The 21,465-nt window shown below is 44.8% G+C and overlaps 1 protein-coding gene across 2 annotated transcripts in view; it reads right to left on the bottom strand.

The window, feature by feature from the left end:
• The window catches only part of TEX11 (testis expressed 11), a 963,534-nt gene that overhangs the window by 32,762 nt on the left and 909,307 nt on the right, over nucleotides 1-21,465 (bottom strand). The window contains exon 29 of one of the 2 annotated variants that reach the window (XM_075835680.1): nucleotides 17,996-18,160. The exons of the other annotated variant lie outside the window; for it this stretch is intronic. Within the exon in view, the coding sequence (XP_075691795.1) occupies nucleotides 17,996-18,160 (165 nt within the window). The remainder of the gene's footprint in view (nucleotides 1-17,995; nucleotides 18,161-21,465) is intronic. 2 annotated transcript variants of the gene reach the window in all.

A 21,465-nucleotide genomic window follows, 5' to 3' on the forward strand; every position in this document is an offset into this window, starting at 1 on the left:
CTGTGTAGCGCTATCCACAGCGGTATGTGTGTGGCGCTCTTTATAGGGGGGATTTTTGGAGCTATTTACAAGAGGGGGAGGGCTGTGTGGAACGCTCTCTATGGGGGGGGATGTGTGATATCTACAGGGGGCTGTGTGTGGCGCTATCTACCGTTCAAAAGTTTAGGGTCACTTAGAAATTTCCTTATTTTTGCAAGAAAAGCACAGTTTTTTTCAATGAAGATAACATTAAATTAATCATAAATACACTCTATACATTGTTAATGTGCTAAATGACTATTCTAGCTGCAAACGTCTGTTTTTTAATGCAATATCTACATAGGTGTATAGAGGCCCATTTCCAGCAACCATCACTCCAGTTTTCTAATGGTACATTGTGTTTGCTAACTGTGTTAGAAGGCTAATGGATGATTAGAAAACACTTGAAAACCCTTGTGCAATTATGTTAGCACCGCTGTAAACAGTTTTGAAGTTTAGAGGAGCTATAAAACTGACCTTCCTTTGAGCTAGTTGAGAATCTGGAGCATTACATTTGTGGGTTCGATTAAACTCTCAAAATGGCTAGGAAAAGAGAGCTTTCTTGTGAAACTCGACAGTCTATTCTTGTTCTTAGAAATGAAGGCTATTTAATGCGAGAAATTGCCAAGAAACTGAAGATTTCCTACAACGGTGTGTACTACTCCCTTCAGAGGACAGCACACACAGGCTCTAACCAGAGTAGAAAGAGAAGTGGGAGGCCCCGCTGCACAACTGAGCAACAAGACAAGTACATTAGAGTCTCTAGTTTGAGAAATAGACGCCTCACAGGTCCTCAACTGGCAGCTTCATTAAATAGTACCCGCAAAACGCCAGTGTCAACGTCTACAGTGAAGAGGCGACTTCGGGATGCTGGACTTCAGGGCAGAGTGGCAAAGAAAAAGCCATATCTGAGACTGACTAATAAAAGGAAAAGATTAATATGGGCAAAAGCACACAGACATTGGACAGAGGAAGATTGGAAAAAAGTGTTATGGACAGACGAATCGAACTTTGAAGTGTTTGGATCACACAGAAGAACATTTGTGAGACGCAGAACAACTGAAAAGATGCTGTAAGAGTGCCTGACGCCATCTGTCAAGCATGGTGGAGGTAATGTGATGGTCTGGGGTTGCTTTGGTGCTGATAAAGTAGGAGATTTGTACAAGGTAAAAGGGATTTTGAATAAGGAAGGCTATCACTCCATTTTGCAACACCATGCCATACCCTGTGGACAGCGCTTGATTGGAGCCAATTTCATCCTACAACAGGACAATGATCCAAAGCACACCTCCAAATTATGCAAGAACTATTTAGGGAAGAAGCAGGCAGCTGGTATTCTATCTGTAATGCAGTGGCCAGCGCAGTCACCAGATCTCAACCCCTTAGAGCTGTTGTGGGAGCAGCTTGATCGTATGATACGCAAGAAGTGCCCATCAAGCCAATCCAACTTGTGGGAGGGGCTTCTGGAAGCATGGGGTGAAATTTCTCCCGATTACCTCAGCTGCAATTGCTGCAAATGGAGCATTCTTTGACGAAAGTAAAGTTTGAAGGAGAAAATTATTATTGTCAATGTCTTGACTATATTTTCTAGTCATTTTGCAACTCATTTGATAAATATAAGTGTGATTTTTCATGGAAAACACAAAATTGTCTGGGTGACCACAAACTTTTGAACGGTAGTGTATGTACAGAGGCTGCAGTGTGTATATGGTGTTTTACAGTGTGTGGTATTATTATATTCAGGTGCGCAGTGTTTGGTGCTATTATATTTAGGGGCACAGTATGTGGCACCTTGATAACTTTATTTTCGTTTATAGGTGTGGAAATGTTGGAAAAGTGAGGAGCCGAAGACATCTGAGTGGCAAATTCTGCAGAAATTATTCATGGCCGGGAGAAGTCGACAGCCCTGTGACAAGGGGAATCGTAACACCCATTTGTTAATGCTTGCCCAAAAAGGTAGTGTTAAAAATAGTTACGGCGCAGCAGGGCGGCAGTGCGGAAGGGGGGCCCAAGTTTGGGTAACAACCCAGGGCCCATGGTCTACTTAATCCGCCACTGGTCAGAAGGACCAGGCAAGTAGCTGGGTTAATGTAGTTAGGGGCAGTAGAAAGGGGTCTAAGAAAAGGAAGGCCAATCCTGTTTCTGTTATTCCAAGCAAAATTGACAAAGTTGGGTGATGATGCGAGGGTGTCGGTCTCAGAAATGGCAGCCCTAGTGGATAATGATCTCCCTAACAGCCGGGAGAACAGCCCAGCTAGTAGTCAGGGGGATTGTAATGCAGGTAAGGCAAGACAATTAGTAGTTGTAGGGGATTCTATAAGCAGGAAGACGGATAGAATAATTTGTCGCTAAGACCGCCTCAACTGAATAGTTTGCGGTCCCCCTGGTTCGGCATGTGGTGGAACGGGTCGATAAATTACTGCGAGGGGCTGTGATGATCCAGCTGTCATGGTCCATGTGCGTACCGACGACAGAATACATGGTAGGTGGAGGAGCCTTAAAAATAATTTTAAAGAACTAGCAGCTGAAGGGAAGGACCTCCAAGGTAGTATTCTCAGGAATACTGCCTGTGCCATGCACATCACAGGAAATCTAGCAGAAGCTCAGGGAGATAAATGCATGGCTTAAGTCTTGGTGTAGAGGAGAAGGCTTTGCGTTCCTAGAGCATTGAGCTGACTTTTCATTAGGGTACAAACTGTATTCTGCAGATGATTTGCACCTAAATGGAAGGGGGTCCGCCGTGCTGGGGGAGAGAATTCTAGCTGGGGTGGTGGAGTATTTAACACATTTCTAACATCAAACATGGCCATTTGAAATGCAAGTTAAAGTGTATGTTCACAAATGCCAGTCTAAAAGTCTAGCAAGCAAAATGGGGGTGCTAGAGGCCTTGGTACTGAAGGAACATATAGATATAGTTGGTGTTGCTGAAACATGGCTAGACTCTCCTTATGACTGGGCTGTAAATCTACAGGGTTTTACACTGTTTCAGAACGACAGGGCATATAGGAAAGGCGGGGGTGTATGTCTGTATGTGAGAAGTGATATGAAGGTGAGTGTGAAAGAGAAAAATAGTGGGTGAAGATTGTGAGGAGGTTAAAACCTTGTAGGTGGAATTACAAAGGGAGGTAAACACTGAAAAACATACTTTAGATGTAATCTATAGACCCCCCCCAATATAACTGAGAAGTTGGAGGGTTCGCTATATAAACAGATGTAGTGGGCAGCACAGGGAGGTACTGTAGTGATAATGGGAGATTTTAATTACTGGGATATTAATTGGTGTCATAGTTCGGCTTCAACTGCGAAGGGGAGAAATTTCCTCAACCTGTTGCAGGAAAATTTTATGGGCCAGTTTGTGGAAGACCCGACTAGAGGTGAAGCTCTGTTGTTTCTGGTCACTTCTAAGGGTATGTTCACATGAGGTCATTACATCCGTAATTGACGGACGTATTTCAGCCGCAAGTAGAAGCAAAGAAGCACCTAGTGCATTTTGAGTCCTCATTTTTATTAGAATATATTTTAGGCAGCATGCCAGGTTTGAAGAGGTGTTGAGGTGCCAAAACAGTAGGAATCCCCCAATAGTGACCCCATTTTGGAAACTACACCCCTCAAGGAATTAATTTATGGCTGTTGTTATCATTTTGACCACACAGTTTTTTCACAGCACCTATTTTAATTGGGCTAGGAAATTAAAAAAATGAAATTTTTTCCAATAAGATGTAATTTATGATCAAAATTTCCTATTTTCACAGGGAACAAAATACCCAATTTTGTTGCCCAATTTGTCCTGAGTGCGGCAATACCCCATTTGTGGTGATAAACTGCCGCTTGGGCCCATGGGAGGGCTCAGAAAGAAAGGAGCGCTATTTGTTCTTTGGAGTCCAGATTTTGCTGGATTGGCTTTCGGGTGCCATGTCGCATTTGCAGAGCCCCAGAGGTATCAAAGCAATAGAAACCCACAAGAAGTGACCCCATTTTGGAAACTACACCCCTCAAGGAATTCATTTATGGTTGTGGTTATCATTTTGACCACACAGTTTTTTCACAGCACCTATTTGAATTGGTCTGTGAAATAAAAAAAATGACATTGTTTCCAATAAGATGGCATTTTTTATCAAAATGTCTTATTTTCACAGGGAACAAAATACCCCATTTTGTTGCCCAATTTGTCCTTAGTGCGGCAATACCTCATTTGTGGTGATAAACTGCCATTTGGGCCCATGGGAGGGCTCAGAAGCAAAGGAGTGCTATGTGTTTGTTGGAGTCCATATTTTGCTGGACTGGTTTTCGGGTGCCATGTCGCATTTGCAGAGCCCCAGAGGTATCAAAGCAATGGAAACCCACCAGAAGTGACCCCATTTTGGAAACTACACCCCTCAAAGAATTCATTTATGGGTGTTGTGACCATTTTGACCCCACAGTTTTTTCACAGAACTTATTTGAATTGGGCTGGAAATTAAAACAAAATTATTTTTTCCAATAATATGTAGTTTTGGCTGAAAATGTCTAATTTTCACAAGAAATAAAATACCCCATTCTGTTTCCCAATTTGTCCTGAGTGCGGCAGTACCCCATTTGTGGTGATAAACTGCCGTTTGGGCCCATGGGAAGGCTCAGAAGGAAAGAACCACCATTTGGCCTACTGGGGATTTTTTGGTGCAAAGTCATGTATTCAGAAGCCCCTGAGGTACCAGTACAGTTGAAACCCCCAAGAAGTGACCTCGTTTTAAAAACTACACCCTTGAGGCATTCATCTAGAGGTGTAGTGAGCATTTTGACCGGAGACATACACCCCATAAACTGTAATGTGGGTACTCACGGGTATGGCAATACCCTCAATGTGACTGTTATCAGCTGCCTGGGCACGCAGCAGGGCTCAGAGGGGAAAGATAAGGGGGGATAAGCTGTGCGGAGTACATCAGGGTAAGTAAAACGGGGTAGATTAAAAATCATGGGATGTATGATACATTTTGAAGCACTCTTTCATACGGAGCCTTAGTTTTTCGGGACACGTGTCACATTGATATATTGTGTCCTTCCTTATCCCCCTCTTATAGCAGACTTTGTACCTCTTTTGACTTTTTCCTTTCTTGCCAGTTTGGGGAACTTCTCCTGGAAAGTGTTGCCCTGGTACGATGCGTGTGGCCTCGCCTCCAGAAGTACTGGGTGCCCCCCCCTTCTTGGTCCATAAAAATTAGTTTCTTGATAACCACCTATTGAAATTCCAGGAAAGTTCCCCTCTGGCCTGTACATCGATGTAGCACGTACGCGTTGTACAATGCCATCTGTATGATGTGCCCGGCCAGCTTCTTATACCACACCGCATGGCGCTGTAGGGCTTCAGGACTTGATCTGACAAGTCCACTCCTCCCATGTACCTATTGTAGTCCAGGATGCAATCTGGTTTGGGGGTCTCTGTACTGGTACCTTGTACAGGTACATGGGTACTGGTGTGGGCATGTATTGTTGTTAATACAAGGACATCTCTGTTGTCCTTGTACACACAATATGTTGCTGCTAGAATGTGTCCTGCTCTCACCCCTTCTTGTTTGCCCAAGCAGTGTCTTAGGGAGGCCTCTCAGATTTCTTCTAGCAGTGCCGCATGCCGCAGTACTTCTGGAAGCGAGGCAGTTGACGAGTGGGACGCTGGTATAAAATGTATCCAGGTAGGGGTGGTAACCCTGGTCCAGCAGTGGGTGCACTAAATCCCACACAATTTTTGCTTTAACTCCCAGTAAGGGGGGCATTCTGAATACTGGTGTCCTTTCCTTCATATAGCCTACATTTTGTAGGTATACCCTGATGCACTGTCGCACAGCTTATACATCTTCACGCCATACCTTGCCCTCTTACCCGGCAGGTACTGGCGGAATTGAAGCCTCCCTTTAAAATGTACCAAGGACTCATCAATAGAAATACAATTCTCGGGGGTGTATGCTTTGGAAAACCAGGCACTGAAATGGTCTAATAGGGGTCTCCATTTATACAAACGGTCAACACTGGGGAAATCTCGGGGTGGGCACTGCTCATTATCAGTATAATGTAAGAAGCGAAGTATTGCCTAATTTATTTATTTTTTAGGTTCCAGTTCAATTCTGAAGTTGCTTTGAGGGGCCTATATATTAGAAACCCCTATGAAACATCCCATTTTAGAAACTGGGCCCCTCAAAGTATTCACAACAGCATTTAGAAAGTTTATGAACCCTTTAGGTGTTTCACAGGAATTTAGAGCAAAGTAGAGGTGAAATTTAAATATTTATTTATTTTTGTCAGAAAATCCTTTTTATACCATTTTTTTCTATAACACAAAAGGTTTTACCAGAGAAACGCAACTCAATATTTATTGCCCAGATTCATCAGCTTTGAGAAATATCCCACATGTGGTCCTAGTGTGGTAATGGACTGAAAAACCGGCCTCCGAAGCAAAGGAGGACCTAGTGGATTTTGAGGCCTCCTTTTTATTAGGCACCATGTCCGGTTTGAAAAGGTCTTGTGGTGCCAAAACAGTGGAAACCCCCAAAAAGTGACCCCATTTTGGAAACTAGACACCTTGCGGAATTCATTGTAGTTTTCATAGGGTGCATGCAGGTTTTTGATCAGTTTTTATTCTATTTTTAATTGGCGTGGTGACTAAAAAAACAGCAATTCTACTATTGTTTTTTACAGCGTTCACCGTGCGCTATAAATGACATATTCACTTTATTCTGCAGGGCGATACGATTACGGCGATACCATACGTTTATAGTTTTGTTATGTCTTATGGCGTTTGCACAATAAAATACTTTTTGTAAAAAATCATTTACTTTTTGTGTTACCGTATTCTAAGAGCCATAACTTTTTTATTTTTCCATCAAGAAAGCCGTGCGAGGACTTGTTTTTTGTGTAACTAACTGTAGTTTCGATCAGTATAATTTTTAGGTACATGCGACTTTTTGATCTATTTTTATTCCATTTTTTGGGAGGTGAAGTGACCAAACAATTGTGATTCTGGTGTGGTTTATTATTATTTTCTTTTACGGCGTTTACCGTGCGGGATAAATAATGAAATAATTTTGTAGTTCAGGCCGTTACAGATGCGGCAATACCAATTATGTATGGTTTATTTGTTTGTCTATATATTTTTATTAATAATAAAGGACTGATAAGGGAAAAAGGGGGATTTTTACTGTTATTTTCTTATTTTTACACATCTTTTTTTTACTTTTTTTTTACTTTATTACTTTGTCCCACTAGGGGACTTGAGGGCAGGAGGTCCTGATCGCTATTCTAATACACTGCACTACATGCGTAGTGCAGTGTATTAGAGCTGTCAGCTACTCACTGACAGCAAGCATAGTGGGTCCTGACTTTGTCAGGACCCACTAGGCTTCCGTCGATGGCATAGCCGGATGCCATTGTTAGGTGTCCGTTTGCCATAGTCACTTTCGCCGGCCGCTATCGCGTAGCAGGCCGGCGATGGTAATTAACCCCTAAAGTCGATCGCTATTGAATGCGGCTTTTAAGGGGTTAATCAGCGGGGACACAGCGATCGGTCCCCACTATAGGAGCTGCGACAACTGCTGTACGAGACAGCAGCTATCACAGCTCCTGCATGTGTTGGGAAGACGGCCGAAATGGCCGTTACTCCCGTGACGTACTATTAGGTCATGGAGCGCGAACGATACAGTTACCATGAAATAATAGTACGTTCAAGAGCGGGAAGGGGTTAATGGGTAAATTAAGGACTATAGGTTTAGAAAGTATAGTTTGTAATTGGATTGAGAATTGGCTCAAGGACCATATCCAGAGAGTTTTGGACAGCGATTCCTACTCTCTATGGTCCCTGGTTATGAGTGGTGTACCCCCAGGGTTCAGTGCTGGGACCACTATTATTCAACTTATTTATTAATGATATAGGGGATGGGATTAATAGCACTATTTCTATTTTTGCAGATGACACCAAGCTATGTAGTATTGTTCAGTCTATGGAAGATGTTCATAAATTGCAAGCGGATTTGGACACACTGGGTGTTTGAGCATCCACTTGGCATATGAGGTTTAATGTAGATAAATGTAAAGTTATGCATCTGGGTCCCAACAATCTGCATGCATCAAATGTCCTAGGGGGGGGGGGGGCTACACTGGGGGAGTCACTTGTTGAGAAGAATCTGGGTGTACTTGTATATCATAAACTAAATAACAGCATCGGAAGTCCAGTTCTGGACTCCAGTTCATAGAAAGGTTGCCCATGAGTTGGAAAAAATACAAAGAAGAGCAACAAAGCTAAGGGGCATGGAGAATCTAAGTTATGAGGAAAGATGAAAATAATTAAAACCTATTTAGCATGGAAAAGAGATGACTAAGGCACCATGCACACGACCATATTTTTCAGCAGTAATTACGGACCCATTTATCTCTATTGTCCGTGCTGAAAAAAAATGATAGAACCTGTCCTATTCTTGTCAGTAATTACGGCAAGGACTCTTCCATAGAAGTCTATGGGAGCTTCCGTAAATACAGATGGCTACCGATGTGCATCCGTATACCGTCCGTATTTACGGAAGTGTTGCTATGCAACATGCTGATAACATCATTTGCATCCTCCTTTTTTACGGATCTGTATATACGGATGGAATACAGATGCAATACGGACCATATGCACCCTTTCACATATACTGATGCCTATGGATCAGTGTTTACGGACAGTATTTCGGGATAGATGAGTATACGGTCGTGTGCACGGGGCCTCAGGGGGGACATGATTAACTTCATAAATATATGAATGGCACATACAAAAAAATATGGTGAAATCCTGTTCCATGTAAAACCCGCTCAAAAAACAAGAGGGCACTCCCTGCGTCTGGAGAAAAAAAGGTTCAATCTGCAGAGGCGACAAGCCTTCTTTACTGTTAGAACTGTGAATCTATGGAATAGCCTACCGCAGGAGCCGTCACAGCTGAGACAGTAGATGGCTTTAAAGAAAATTAGATCATTTCCTAGAACTAAAAAATATCAGCTCCTATGTCAATGTGTAGAAATTTTTCCCTTCCCTTTTCCCATCCCTTGGTTGAACTTGATGGACATGTGTCTTTTTTCAACCGTACGGTCTGTCTGTCAGTCAATCTCATATCTATCTATCTATCTATCTATCTATCTATCTATCTATCTATCTATCCAGTGGCGCAGCTATAGGGGCCTTGAGCGGCTTGGCACAGACAGGCGCGATGTAGTGACATCGCGCTTGGCTGCGCAGAGTCACTCATAGCACAGGCCAAAGGAGGAGAAGGATCTCTTCCACTCATCGTGGGAATGGTGATAGGGAAGTAATTATTTTTATATTTGCACATAAATGGGCATTATACTGTATGGGAGGGGGCAGATATGGTGGAAGCTATAAGAGCATTATACTGAATGAGCTGCATTATACTGTATAGGGCAGCTATGGGGGGCATTATACTGTGGGGGGTATTATATTGCAAGGAGGGCAGTCATGGGGGGCATTATGCTGTGTGGAGGGCAGTTATAGGAGGCATTATGCTGTGTGGGGGGAAACTATAGGGGGCATTATACTGTATGGGCAGCTATGGGGGCCATTATACTGTGGGGGCAGCTATGGGGGCATCTATGGGGAGCATTATACTGTGGAAACAGCTATGGGTGGCAATATACTGTGTGGGGCAGCTTTGGGGAGCGTTATTCTGTGTAATTAGCTATGGGAGGCATTATACTGTGGGGGCATCCATGGGGCTGTTGGGCAAAGTGGATGGGCATGGGCGCACGGGTCTGGTGGTGTTAGGGAGGGGTAGGGGGGCCAAGCTGAATTCTTGCACCAGGGCTCATGAGCCTTTAGCTATGCCCCTGTATCTATCTATCTTATATATATATATATATTGATATATAGTATCGTTTGTCTGGGGCTACACGGCGACTTCGTCCGAGACACAGGTCACACGGCCAAAGATAACTATGTTCCATAGCCTACATGGCAAGTAATGACAGTAAATGTGGTCACAGTCATTTTGCTTGCGATGTAGGGTACTGGACAAAGATTTTGGCCATGGGACCTGTATCGTCGCCAAAGTCATTTGTAGCCGCAGCCTAGAACTATACTATATATCAATATATATGAGATAGATAGAGATGGATGGGCAGGGTGCCACGAGGGGAGCCGGGGGTGCGCCAGTCGGACCGGCCCCTTTTTTTCAGCCATGTGGCCCGGCGCCTGACCGTAGTACCAGTAGTACTGCCCTGATGGTGGCCCTGATTGGGAGTTAGGGACTAAAGACTACATACCCTCAGCGTAGGGAGGGAGCCTAAGCCTTTCCGTTCAGTCATATGTGGTGAGAGTTTAATTGATTAATTTCTCCTAAAAATAATGTACGGATGTAGCCAGCTTTATTTTGACTCTGATAACGTGCAGCTTGATAACACACAAAAAAATCCATTGACAAGTCATTGAAAAAAGTCAAGATAAGGGATCTTGCCACTGTGTATTTAAAGAGTCTCTGTCACCACATTATAAGTGGCCTATCTTCTACATAATGTGATCGGCGCTGTAACGTAGATTACAGCAGTGTTTTTTTTTTTTTAGAAAAACGATCATTTTTTACGGAGTTATGAACGATTTTAGCTTTATGCTAATGACTTTCTTAATAGACAACTGGGCATGTTTTACTTTTTGACCAAGTGGGAGTTGAGGAGAGAAGTGTAGGTCAGTGACCAATCAGCGCCATACACTTCTCTCCATTCATTTACTCTGCACCTAGTGATCTTACTAGATCACTATGTGCAGCCACAAACAAAAAGACACACACACACACACACACACACACACACACACACACACACACACACACACACACACAGTTACTGAAGCGTCTTGAGAGTTAATAGACATCTCCTCCAGCCGGGACGGGATGTCTATTCACAATCCCGACACTTCGGTAACTTTTGTGGGGGATTTACAGCTGTAAATGACAGTTTACAGGGAGATTACACTTTTTGTGCTGTAAGTCACACACAAACATTACCGAAGTGTCGCGATTGTTAATAGTCATCCCGTCCTGGCTGGAGGTGATGTCTATTAACTCTCAAGACGCTTCAGTAACGTGTGTGTGTGTGTGTATGTGGCTGCACATATTGATCTAGTAAGATCACTATGTGCAGAGTCAGGGGTGAACCTAGCCCCTTTGCTGCCTGAGGCGAACTATAGAAAGGCGCCCCCCCCCCACAAATCTATCCAAGTAACCACAGCCGGACGTTCTGACTTTCTGCTGAGTTCAGCGGCCCAGCGCGGATGGCAGGACGCAGTGACGTAATCACTCTAGGCCGCTGACGTCAATAGCGTGCTCTTGGACTGTTGTAGACCGCAGGCCTAAACCAGGCTGTGGTCTACGAGAGAAAACGGTGGGGCAGGGAGCCAACGGCCCAGGGCTGTCTGGCACATTTTAGCCTGGAGGCAAGCACACAGCACTTTCCCAAGAGTAGCAGCCCATTTTGGGGGCATTGTGCAATTGCGGAGTTTGTCCTCCCTAACACCACCGCTATAGAACTGCTACATGTCAATGGAGAAATCTTCCACCAGAGGAAAAAATGTTTCCCAATGGTGGAGTAAAAGAAAGTTTCACCCGAGCCTGGGACCTGGTACTCTGCCATGTGGAAAAAAATTTCCCTCTGGCGAAAGGCTTTTCAGTTGACAGGTAGCAGAGTCTGAATTTTTTTTTTTTTACCTCTAGATTCTAGTGCATTGCAGGGGAGAAGGAAAGTGTATATTTTTGTATTTTTCATACTTTTTTTTTTCCCAGTTCCAATGGACCGTTTGGACTACGCCGTAGATTTATTTGACTACTTTGATGATCTAAGTTTTTGTTTTTTTTAAATAAAATGGTGAAAGCTGTTTGTGTGAGGGAGTTTTTATTTCAATTGAAAAAAAATTCTTATGTCCATGTGTTTTTTTAATACATTATTACCGCCAGTGTAATGGACGCTATCTGATTGACAGCATCCATTACTAAGGCTGGGGCTTACTGTTAACCAGTAAAAAGGCTAGCACCAACCTCCCATTATTACCTCGGTACCCAACGCCGCCAGGGGTACCGGGAAGAGCCGGGTACAATCCAATACCTGAACATATGAAGCAAAGGCCGGGCACCGTCATCCCTTCAGATGGTTGGGTCCTGGATCGTACCTGGCTCTTCCTGATACCCCTGATAGCGGTGGGTACTGGGGTAATAATGGGAGGTTGGTGCTAGCCTTTTTACTGGTTAACACTAAGCCCCAGCCTTAGTAATGGATTCTGTCAGACAGCGGCTATTACAAAGACGGTAATAAAGTATAAAAAAAAAAGACATACTATTTTTTTAATTGAAATAAAAACTCCCTCACATAACCCTCTGACCATTTTATTTAAAAAAATGTAGATCATCAAAGTAATCCAATGAATCTACGACGTTGTCCAAATGGTCCAGCGGAACCTGCAAAACAAAACATAACCAGTATGAAAAATAATAATACTTCTACTCACCTACTGCAGTCTTCTGTCTCCTCCCCTGCGCTGCAATAGAAACTAGAGGTCAATGAACTGTAGTTCCTATTGTGGCGCACAGGAACTAGAGATCCGGTAGAAATATTAATCATTATTAATAATTCTGACGCATCTGGGAGGTCCCGTGCACCAGAAAATGCTAATGCAGGGACCCTTCTCCTAAAGTGACAGAAGAGTCCCTGTATTAGCTACGTGAACGGGGTTACTAGCAGTCACAGTGAAGTGTTAGGTAAGGGTGTGGGGCAGGAGGAGGCGGCAATTCAAATGAGTTGACAAGCGGTCCTGCATTCACAGCAGGCAGGGCCTGGCAATTCATTTCAATTGACTGACAACTCCTGCGATGACTGCAGTGGCTGTCGCTCTTAGATAAAATGGCGCCCGTCTTCCCCCTAGAAGCGAGGGTCGCTGAGGGTCCCTGTGAACCGTACATGCCACAGAGCATGCACAGGTCAAAGCTAAAATGGCTCCAGCAGGAGATAGGAAAGTAGGGATGGGAGCCGACCCTATGCCCTGGGTGCACCATATAGCACCTGTGTATGTGTCATGCAGAAACACATACACAGGTGCTAATAAAGATGCCTGCCCCATCTTTATTAGTACAAATATATGAATAAATACAGTTACATTAGGGAACATTAAAATAGTTAGAAAAAATAGGCTCATAACTTAAAACACAAAAAAAAATACAAAAAAACTTTCCTTAAGGGTATGTTCACACTGAGTTTTTTGCAGGCAGAAAATTCTACCTCAAAATTCCGTTTGGAATTTTGAGGCAGATTTTGATTTGCCTGCACGTTGTTTGCCGCACTTTTCGCTCGTGCCCATTGAGAGCAACGGGCAAAAACGCAGCGAAATACACTTTCTCTGCCCTCCATTGATATCAATGGGAGGAAAGAGACGTAAACGCCCAAAGATAGGGCATGCCGCTGCTTTTTCCCGCAAGACGTTTTTCCGCTCGCGGGAAAAAAACACCTCTGCCTCCCATTGAAATCATTTTCGACCGTTTTTTGGCGCGTTTTTCAACGCGGTTTCCGCGTCAAAAAAACTCTTTGTGAACTGACCCTTAAAGTGTAATTAAACTTTAAATAAAACCTTTGACATGTCATAGTAATATTTCAGAAGTTTTGATCATTGGGGGTCTGAGCACTTAGCACTCCCCGATCGCTAAAACGAAACAGCAAAAGTGCTCAGGTGAGCGTTGTGCCGCTTCGTTTGTTATTGGCTTTCGTGTGTGTGTATGTATATATATATATATATATATATATAGCGCACACACACACACATATACATACATACGTTACACACACACACACACACACGCACACGCACACGCACACACACACACTATGGCCTCATGCACACGACCGCACTGGTTAGTTGTGCATCGGTGTGTTATTAGGATTCACGGATCCACAACAATTCACCACTATTGGCAAATCCGGACCGTAAAATTACTTGTCTTGAGTTTTTGCGGTCCGGATTTGCAGCCCCCATACAGATCAGTGTAAACCACGGTCGTGTGCGTAGGGCTATAGAAATGAATGGATCCGCAATTTATCCGCAGATAAAAAAGATCATGTGCATGAGGCCATACTGTACGTACGTACATACACACGCTGATACATACACAAATATATATATATATATATATATATACACACATACACACTAGACACACAAATATTACACATACAGTACGTACATTACATACTCGTATATATATACTCACACTAGACACACATACAGTACATACATTACACATACAGTACACTCTACACATACAGTACCGATGTAATGATGGGGGTGAGGAAACAGACAAGTGAGCCCTAATCTAGCCGCCACTCAGTCCCTGCCTACTTGCAACGACCCGCCCTAGGCGACGGGGTACAACTGGGCGACAGTCCCTACGCTCAATAAGTGCATGACAGACAAACAGACAAGGGTACACAGAAGCAAGGGAAAAGGGGCAGTTGCCCACGGCAACACCGTGAGCAACAAGAGTGGTGAACGAGCCGAGTCAAACCAGGAGTGTACGAGGTACCAAACGCAGAGCAGGGGAGTAGTCAGTAAGCCAGGGTCAATATGAAGCAGGGTCAAATAGTTCAAGAAGCAGCAGCAGGACCAGGAAACCAAACGAGAAGAATCACAAGCAAGGAGGAACAGGAAAAGCAGGTATAAATAGACAGAGGGCGGGAGCTAGCTCCGTCTGGCCAGGCTGTGATAGGCTCTCCCACTCCTAAGCCTGCCATCCTGAGTGGTGGAAGATGGAGTCAGTCTCACAGACATAGACTCAGGTGCAGACTGATTACCTATGGGCGTATACACAGAAGCTGTGCCTGGCAGATCCTTAACAGTACCCCCCCTTTTATGAGGGGCCACCGGACCCTTTCTAGATGGACCTGGTTTATTGGGGAAACGAAGGTGGAACCTCCTGACCAATACCCCAGCGTGAACATCCCGGGCGGGTACCGAAGTCCTCTCCTCAGGCCCGTATCCTCTCCAATGGACCAGGTACTGGAGGGAGCCTTGGACCATCTTGCTGTCCACAATCTTGGCCACCTCGAATTCTACCCCCTCAGGGGTGAGAACGGGGACAGGAGGTTTCCTCGAGGGAGCCAAGGACAGGGAGCAGCGTTTAAGGAGGGAGGCATGAAACACGTCGTGTACTCGAAAAGATGGGGGCAACTCCAGTCGGAAGGAGACAGGATTGAGGACTTCAATGACCTTGTACGGCCCTATAAACCGGGGAGCAAACTTCTTGGACGGGACTTTAAGGCGCAAGTTCTTTGACGATAGCCACACCAGATCCCCGACCATAAACAAGGGGTTAGCAGAACGTCTTCTATCTGCCTGAGATTTTGCATGCTTTGGGATGCCTCTAGGTTCTTCTGAACCTGGGCCCAGACTGTGCACAGTTCCCGATGAACGACCTCTACCTCGGGATTGTTGGAACTACCAGGTGAAACGGAGAACCGTGGATTAAACCCAAAATTACAGAAAAAGGGGGAGACCCCTGACGAGTTACTGACCCGGTTATTAAGGGAAAATTCGGCGAGGGGAATGAATGAGACCCAATCATATTGACAGTCAGAGATAAAACACCTTAAACATAGTTCTAGAGATTGATTAGTCCTCTCAGTTTGGCCATTAGTTTCAGGATGGAAGGCAGAGGAGAAGGACAGATCAATCTCCAACTTTTTACAGAAGGCTCTCCAAAACAAAGAAACAAATTGTACCCCTCTGTCAGAAACAATATTGACAGGGACCCCATGGAGACACAGGATGTGTTTGACAAACAAGGTAGCAAACGTCTTAGCATTGGGTAGTTTTTTGAGGACCACAAAGTGGCACATCTTACTGAAGCGGTCTACTGGAACGACCCGCCCTAGGCGATGGGGTACAACTGGGCGACAGTCCCTACGCTCAATAAGTGCATGACAGACAAACAGACAAGGGTACACAGAAGCAATGGAAAATGGGCAGTTGCCCACGGCAACACCGTGAGCAACAAGAGTGGTGAACAAGCCGAGTCAAACCAGGAGTGTACGAGGTACCAAACGCAGAGCAGGAGAGTAGTGAACAAGCCGAGTCAAACCAGGAGTGTACGAGGTACCAAACGCAGAGCAGGAGAGTAGTCAGTAAGCCAGGGTCAATATGAAGCAGGGTCAAATAGTTCAAGAAGCTGCAGCAGGGCAAGGAAACCAAACGAGAAGAATCACAAGCAAGGAGGAACAGGAAAGGCAGGTATAAATAGACAGAGCGCGGGAGCTAGCTCCGTCTGGCCAGGCTGTGATAGGCTCTCCCACTCCTAAGCCTGCCATCCTGAGTGGTGGAAGATGGAGTCAGTCTCACAGACATAGAAGCAGGTGCAGACTGATTACCTATGGGCGTAGATACAGAAGCTGTGCCTGGCAGATCCTTAACAACAGACATTACATCCTAACATATATATATATACACACAGACATTACACATACAGTACACAATACACATACACATTACTCTTACCTTTTGTGCAGGCTGCTGGATCTTCTCTCAATGTGCAGGGAGACACCAGAGAAAAATCAGGAAGAGGTGGTGAGTCCATGGCAGGATTTCCCCTCAGCCTCTCCATGCCGGCAGCAGTGTAGTGCAGACACGTGCTGCTCGCCGCCATCTCCCTCCCGACACTGAGCAGGATCATATTACAATAGGGGCAGGAGAGTGGAGAGCAGCAGGGGGAAGTCAGGGGGGGGGGGGTTATTAAGGTGGCACAGGATTGATGTTCTCTTAAGGAGGCAGCACGTCTTGCAGCTGCTAATAAGTGGTGGAAATGTCGGCCAGCAGCTCTGTAATGCCGCCCCCTCTGAGACCCTCCAGTGTGCCGCCTGAAGCCAGAGGCTCAACTCGCCTCATGGTAGGTGCGGCCCTGTGCAGAGTAAATGAATGGAGAGAAGTGTATGATGCTGATGCAAGATAAAGACGGCCACATCTGTAAATAATAAATGTATATAATAAAGAATGGATTCAAAAATGAATAAAATGTTTTTAGGGAATTGCTACTGCCTTGAGTATTGCTGGAACAGGCACTAAATATAGACTGAATAGTGTAACTAATCCCAGAAGCCACAGAAGAAGGTAGTCGGTCAGTCCACTGCCTAGTGCAAATACTGCAAATCGGACAGTGCACAGTCTAGTGTGATCGCAGCGGTTGGTCACTCCATAGTCTACTTGAAAACACTGATTTGGGGGCACTCCGAGACATTGTGCTCAGTATATCAGCTCCCTTTATTACACACATCAGGGTGATTGCACAGTGTGTTAAACAGATTCTGCACCCCCAGAAATCAGTGATATGGCCAGGGTTGTGCCCTGCTTACTGACAGATGTTTATTGTGACTGCAGTAGAGAAGCAGTCACAATAAACTGGTTTTATTTTGGTTTTCACCCTCTAAAGCCCAGTTATTTTTACGCTGATTTTGAAGCGGAAACCGCATTGGAATCAGCGCAAAAGACGGCGGAAACCGCCTCCCATCGTAGGTGTTCATTTCCGCCGTGGCTTTTAGCGGCTCGAGCTAAAAAAAAGTGGCTTGCTCCTTCTTGCCGCTGTTCCGCCTCCGAGCTCCCATTTAAAACAATGGGAGGCAGAGAGAGAGTTTTTCGTGGCGCCTTTTGCCTACGGCACTCAATGGCCGCGGGTGAAAAACGCCACGAGTGCTTTTGCAAGAAACTGCAAGCAGGTCAAAATCTGCCTCAAAATTCCTGATGGAGTTTTGAGGCAGATTTTTTCTGCCTGCAAATTGCGTGTAAACAGGGCCTTAGAGATGTATTCTACATATCTGGAATAGTTGCAAACAACAATTACATATTTGACAAGTAAAGGATGATGATATCTTATATCCTATGTTTTCACTCGTATACACAATGATATTCTATGTATTTATACATCCCATCCCACTATTTTTGCCTACATACCTTGCTCTCATAACTGCTCTTTAAAGATCCTAAATAACTTAGAAGAGACAGCGCCAATGCACACCAACGTGCAGCAGCGGAGTATTTCTCATCGCTGTACTGGAAGATCCCTGTATTCCAAGCGCGAGTCATCAGCCATAGGATTTCTGCCTCTGGATAGTTCTCCTGAAAATAGGAATACATACAGTATGTGGCTGTAACTTTTATAGTGTAACCACATTTGAGTATTTTCTTACTTACTCAATCCTTTGATCAAAATAACCCACCGTTCTGTTACTTGTTTACCTTGGCAATTTATCCCTAAGGCCTGTTTTCCACGAATCGATACGCTACGTAAAAATCATGCAGCGTATCCGGCCTGGAACCCGCAGTACATTCCGTCCGAAAAATCGCACCATTGTGTTGCGGTTTTTCTAACAGAGTTTCCGCAGCAGGAAAAAAAGCGCTGGGGAGAAAAAAATAAAACCTGATAGTTGCCCATCTCTGTGCGTAGTCCGGCCTCTTGGGATGACACTGCAGGCCATGTGACGCTGCAGCCTGTGATTGGCAGCAGTGGTCACATGAGATGAAACGTCATCCCAGGAGGACAGATTGCAGGAATAAGGGGAGACTTCTGAGTTACATAGTGTTAGTTACTTCAGAGTAAGGAACGGGCCCTATTACATTGCAGGGTCTGTTCCTTTCTCCAAGTGACTAACGCTGGGACATTCAATCAAATGTGTAAAGCAGCTGAGAAGCGGGAGGGCCCCTATTTTTTCATCATTGTGGCCGGGCCCCTGATGGCAGCACCAGTAGTACTGCCCTAATGGGGCTCCGGGGGGCCCATGGCCGCCCCAAGTACAATGTGTTTTTGCCGCGATTTTGCCACGAATCACAGAAAAAAAAAAGCGACAAAACGGCATTGTGTATATCCTATAAAGGACCTGCAGGCATAAAGGCCACAACCTTATATCTGCAGATCCTGCTACTGATTAGAGACCTGCTTGTCACATGACTGCAGCTCCTAGAACAGCAGCAAGAGAGAAGACTGAGGTTAGCTGCAAAGTATGTATAAGGGGATCATGGATTTGTTTAAGGGGTCTGGGTGTGTTTAGGGGGTCTGTATTTAGGTGGTCTGGGGTCTGTATTCGTTTAACAGGTCTGTATTTGGGGGTCTGGGATCTGTATTTGTTTAGGGAGTCAGGTCTGGGGTCTGTATTTAGGGGTCTAGGGTCTATTAGTTTATGGAGTCTGTATTTAGGGTGCCTGGTCTGGGGTCTATTAGTTTAGGGAGTCAGGTCTGGGGTCTATTAGTTTATGGGGTCTATTAGTTTATGGGGTCTGTATTTAGGGGGACTGGTCTCTGGTCTGTATTAGTCTAGGGGGTCTGTATTAGTTCAGGAAGTCAGGTCTGGGGTCTGTATTAGTTTAGAAAGTCAGGTCTGGGGTCTGTATTTAGGGGTCTGGTTAGAGGTCTGTATTTAGGGTGCCTGTTCTGGGGTCTGTATTTATTTAGGGTGCTTGTTCTGTGTTCAGTATTTGTTTAGGGGGGTCTGGTCTGGGAACTGCAATAGTTTAGAAGGTCTGTATGTATTCTAATTTATTAGTCTGAGTAAAAGGAGTTGTCTAGGCAAATCAATAAGTCACCAGTATGAAAAACCGTTCCGTGCCCAGACAACCCCTTTAATGTATGGTTCTGGGCCTTTGAGTCTGAATTTTTGTGTTTCTATAGAGGCTGGAAATGGCTGCAGAAGCGAGGAGCAAAGATGTCTCATCAGGAGAAGTCGCAATACCAGTCTGTGTCAGATGTAGAAGAAAAGAGAACTACTCCCATCAGAGAAGACGTCACTTGTGAGTCACTGGATCTATAGAGGATCTGTCCGCACTCCTGATATGTCTGTTGTAGGAAATCCTTGTATTCCACATAAAGTCTTTGCTTACTGTAGCAGTTTGGGGAATGTAGATAGGCAAAGAGACACTCTCAGCGCAGTATTCTTATTTAAACAGGACATTAGAAGCTTTATTTCTCTTTCAAGCAGGGAAATCCAATAAGCACAATGGTAGCTTGTCTCATCAGCATACACAAAGGTTACAATAGCAAGAAACACTTTAATAAAAGTCCAGGTATAACTCACACAGTCCTGCCCTTTGCAGGGGTTAGGTCTCAGCTCTCTGTAAATGTAACGTCTGTTCAGTAGCAAACCAGCCTTCACCTTCTCTGCTTCCTGTCACACACAATCCCAGCAGTGTTTTTCTCTTAGTTAATTACCCTCCACCTGTGTGGAGGGAAGACCCAATGTTAACCCCTTAATAGGCATCTAGGGATATATCTCCCTTGGCAGACTAACCCCCTCAACCTGTTACACATCCCGCCCCTTTTTGCTCCAGGCCCCAGGACTGGACACTTACTCCTAGCAGGCAGTGTATCCATGAGAGGGAATCCACATTCAGATGTCTTCTCCCAGGCCTGTGCTCTACTTTCCACTTGGGACAAGGTAGCAGCCACCTTTATCTCCTTGTCACCACCTTTTTTTGGCACTATCCCTGTGGACAATGACTCCCTCTCCTTCCAGGGCTTAATCAGGTTGACATGATAAATTTGATATGGTTTTCTTTTAGATGGCTGAAACACTTTGAAATTATAGAGAAAATCGGACCAGTGAATTATAAAGGGTCCCTGCCACAGCTAGAAACTTGCTCTCCACCGTTGGGATGAGCACTAACCAGGGCTGAACTCACAGATTTTAGCAGGTTGATTTTATACCCTGCACTGAGCTTCCTGTGCTTGGAGCAAGTTCTGTCTGGCTACGGGCATTCAGTCCTGCATCTGGGACACATGTTCCACCACAGTTTTATAAGGACTGAGCTCTTGTTCCCAGGCTTCCTTATCCACATCATTCACAATTTTTACATTTTCAAATATTTTTTTTAGACTTGGGTCTCCCAATTGAACAGGGCAAAAATTTGTCCTAGGAGTTCCCAAGTCAGGGATTTCCTGCTCAGAATCCTCAGGCTCATCACCAGCTAAGACACAAAACAGAAACACCTTATTCCCAATGCTATCAGCAATAACATTATCATCATTTAAGGAGATAGATGAAGGCTCGTCCTTATCTGTCAGTGTCTTTTCCAACAGTAGCCAGACTGATGTAAAGTCACAGCTGAGAATCAGTTCATGTATCAGTCCAGGTACAACCCCCACATCGCAGGTAATAGTCCCATTAGAGGTTTCCACAGAGACCTGCGCAACAGGGTACTCCTTTGAGTCTCCATGTACACACTGTACCGCCATTTTCTTTCCAGGGTGCACCACCTTATGAGGAACGGTAGCTTGGAGTAAGGTGACCGCGCTGCCTGTGTCAAGAAGGGCTACTACCTGCTGGCCATTCACCAACACCTCACAAATCCGCCGTTGGTCCGGTACCATTGCAGGGCCCACAGAGTGGACAAACAGTTACTGGCACCTTGCCATAGTACAGTCCATGGGTTCC

Source organism: Rhinoderma darwinii, chromosome 8 (genome assembly GCF_050947455.1).
Source record: "Rhinoderma darwinii isolate aRhiDar2 chromosome 8, aRhiDar2.hap1, whole genome shotgun sequence".
In the NCBI taxonomy this organism is placed as follows: domain Eukaryota; kingdom Metazoa; phylum Chordata; class Amphibia; order Anura; family Rhinodermatidae; genus Rhinoderma; species Rhinoderma darwinii.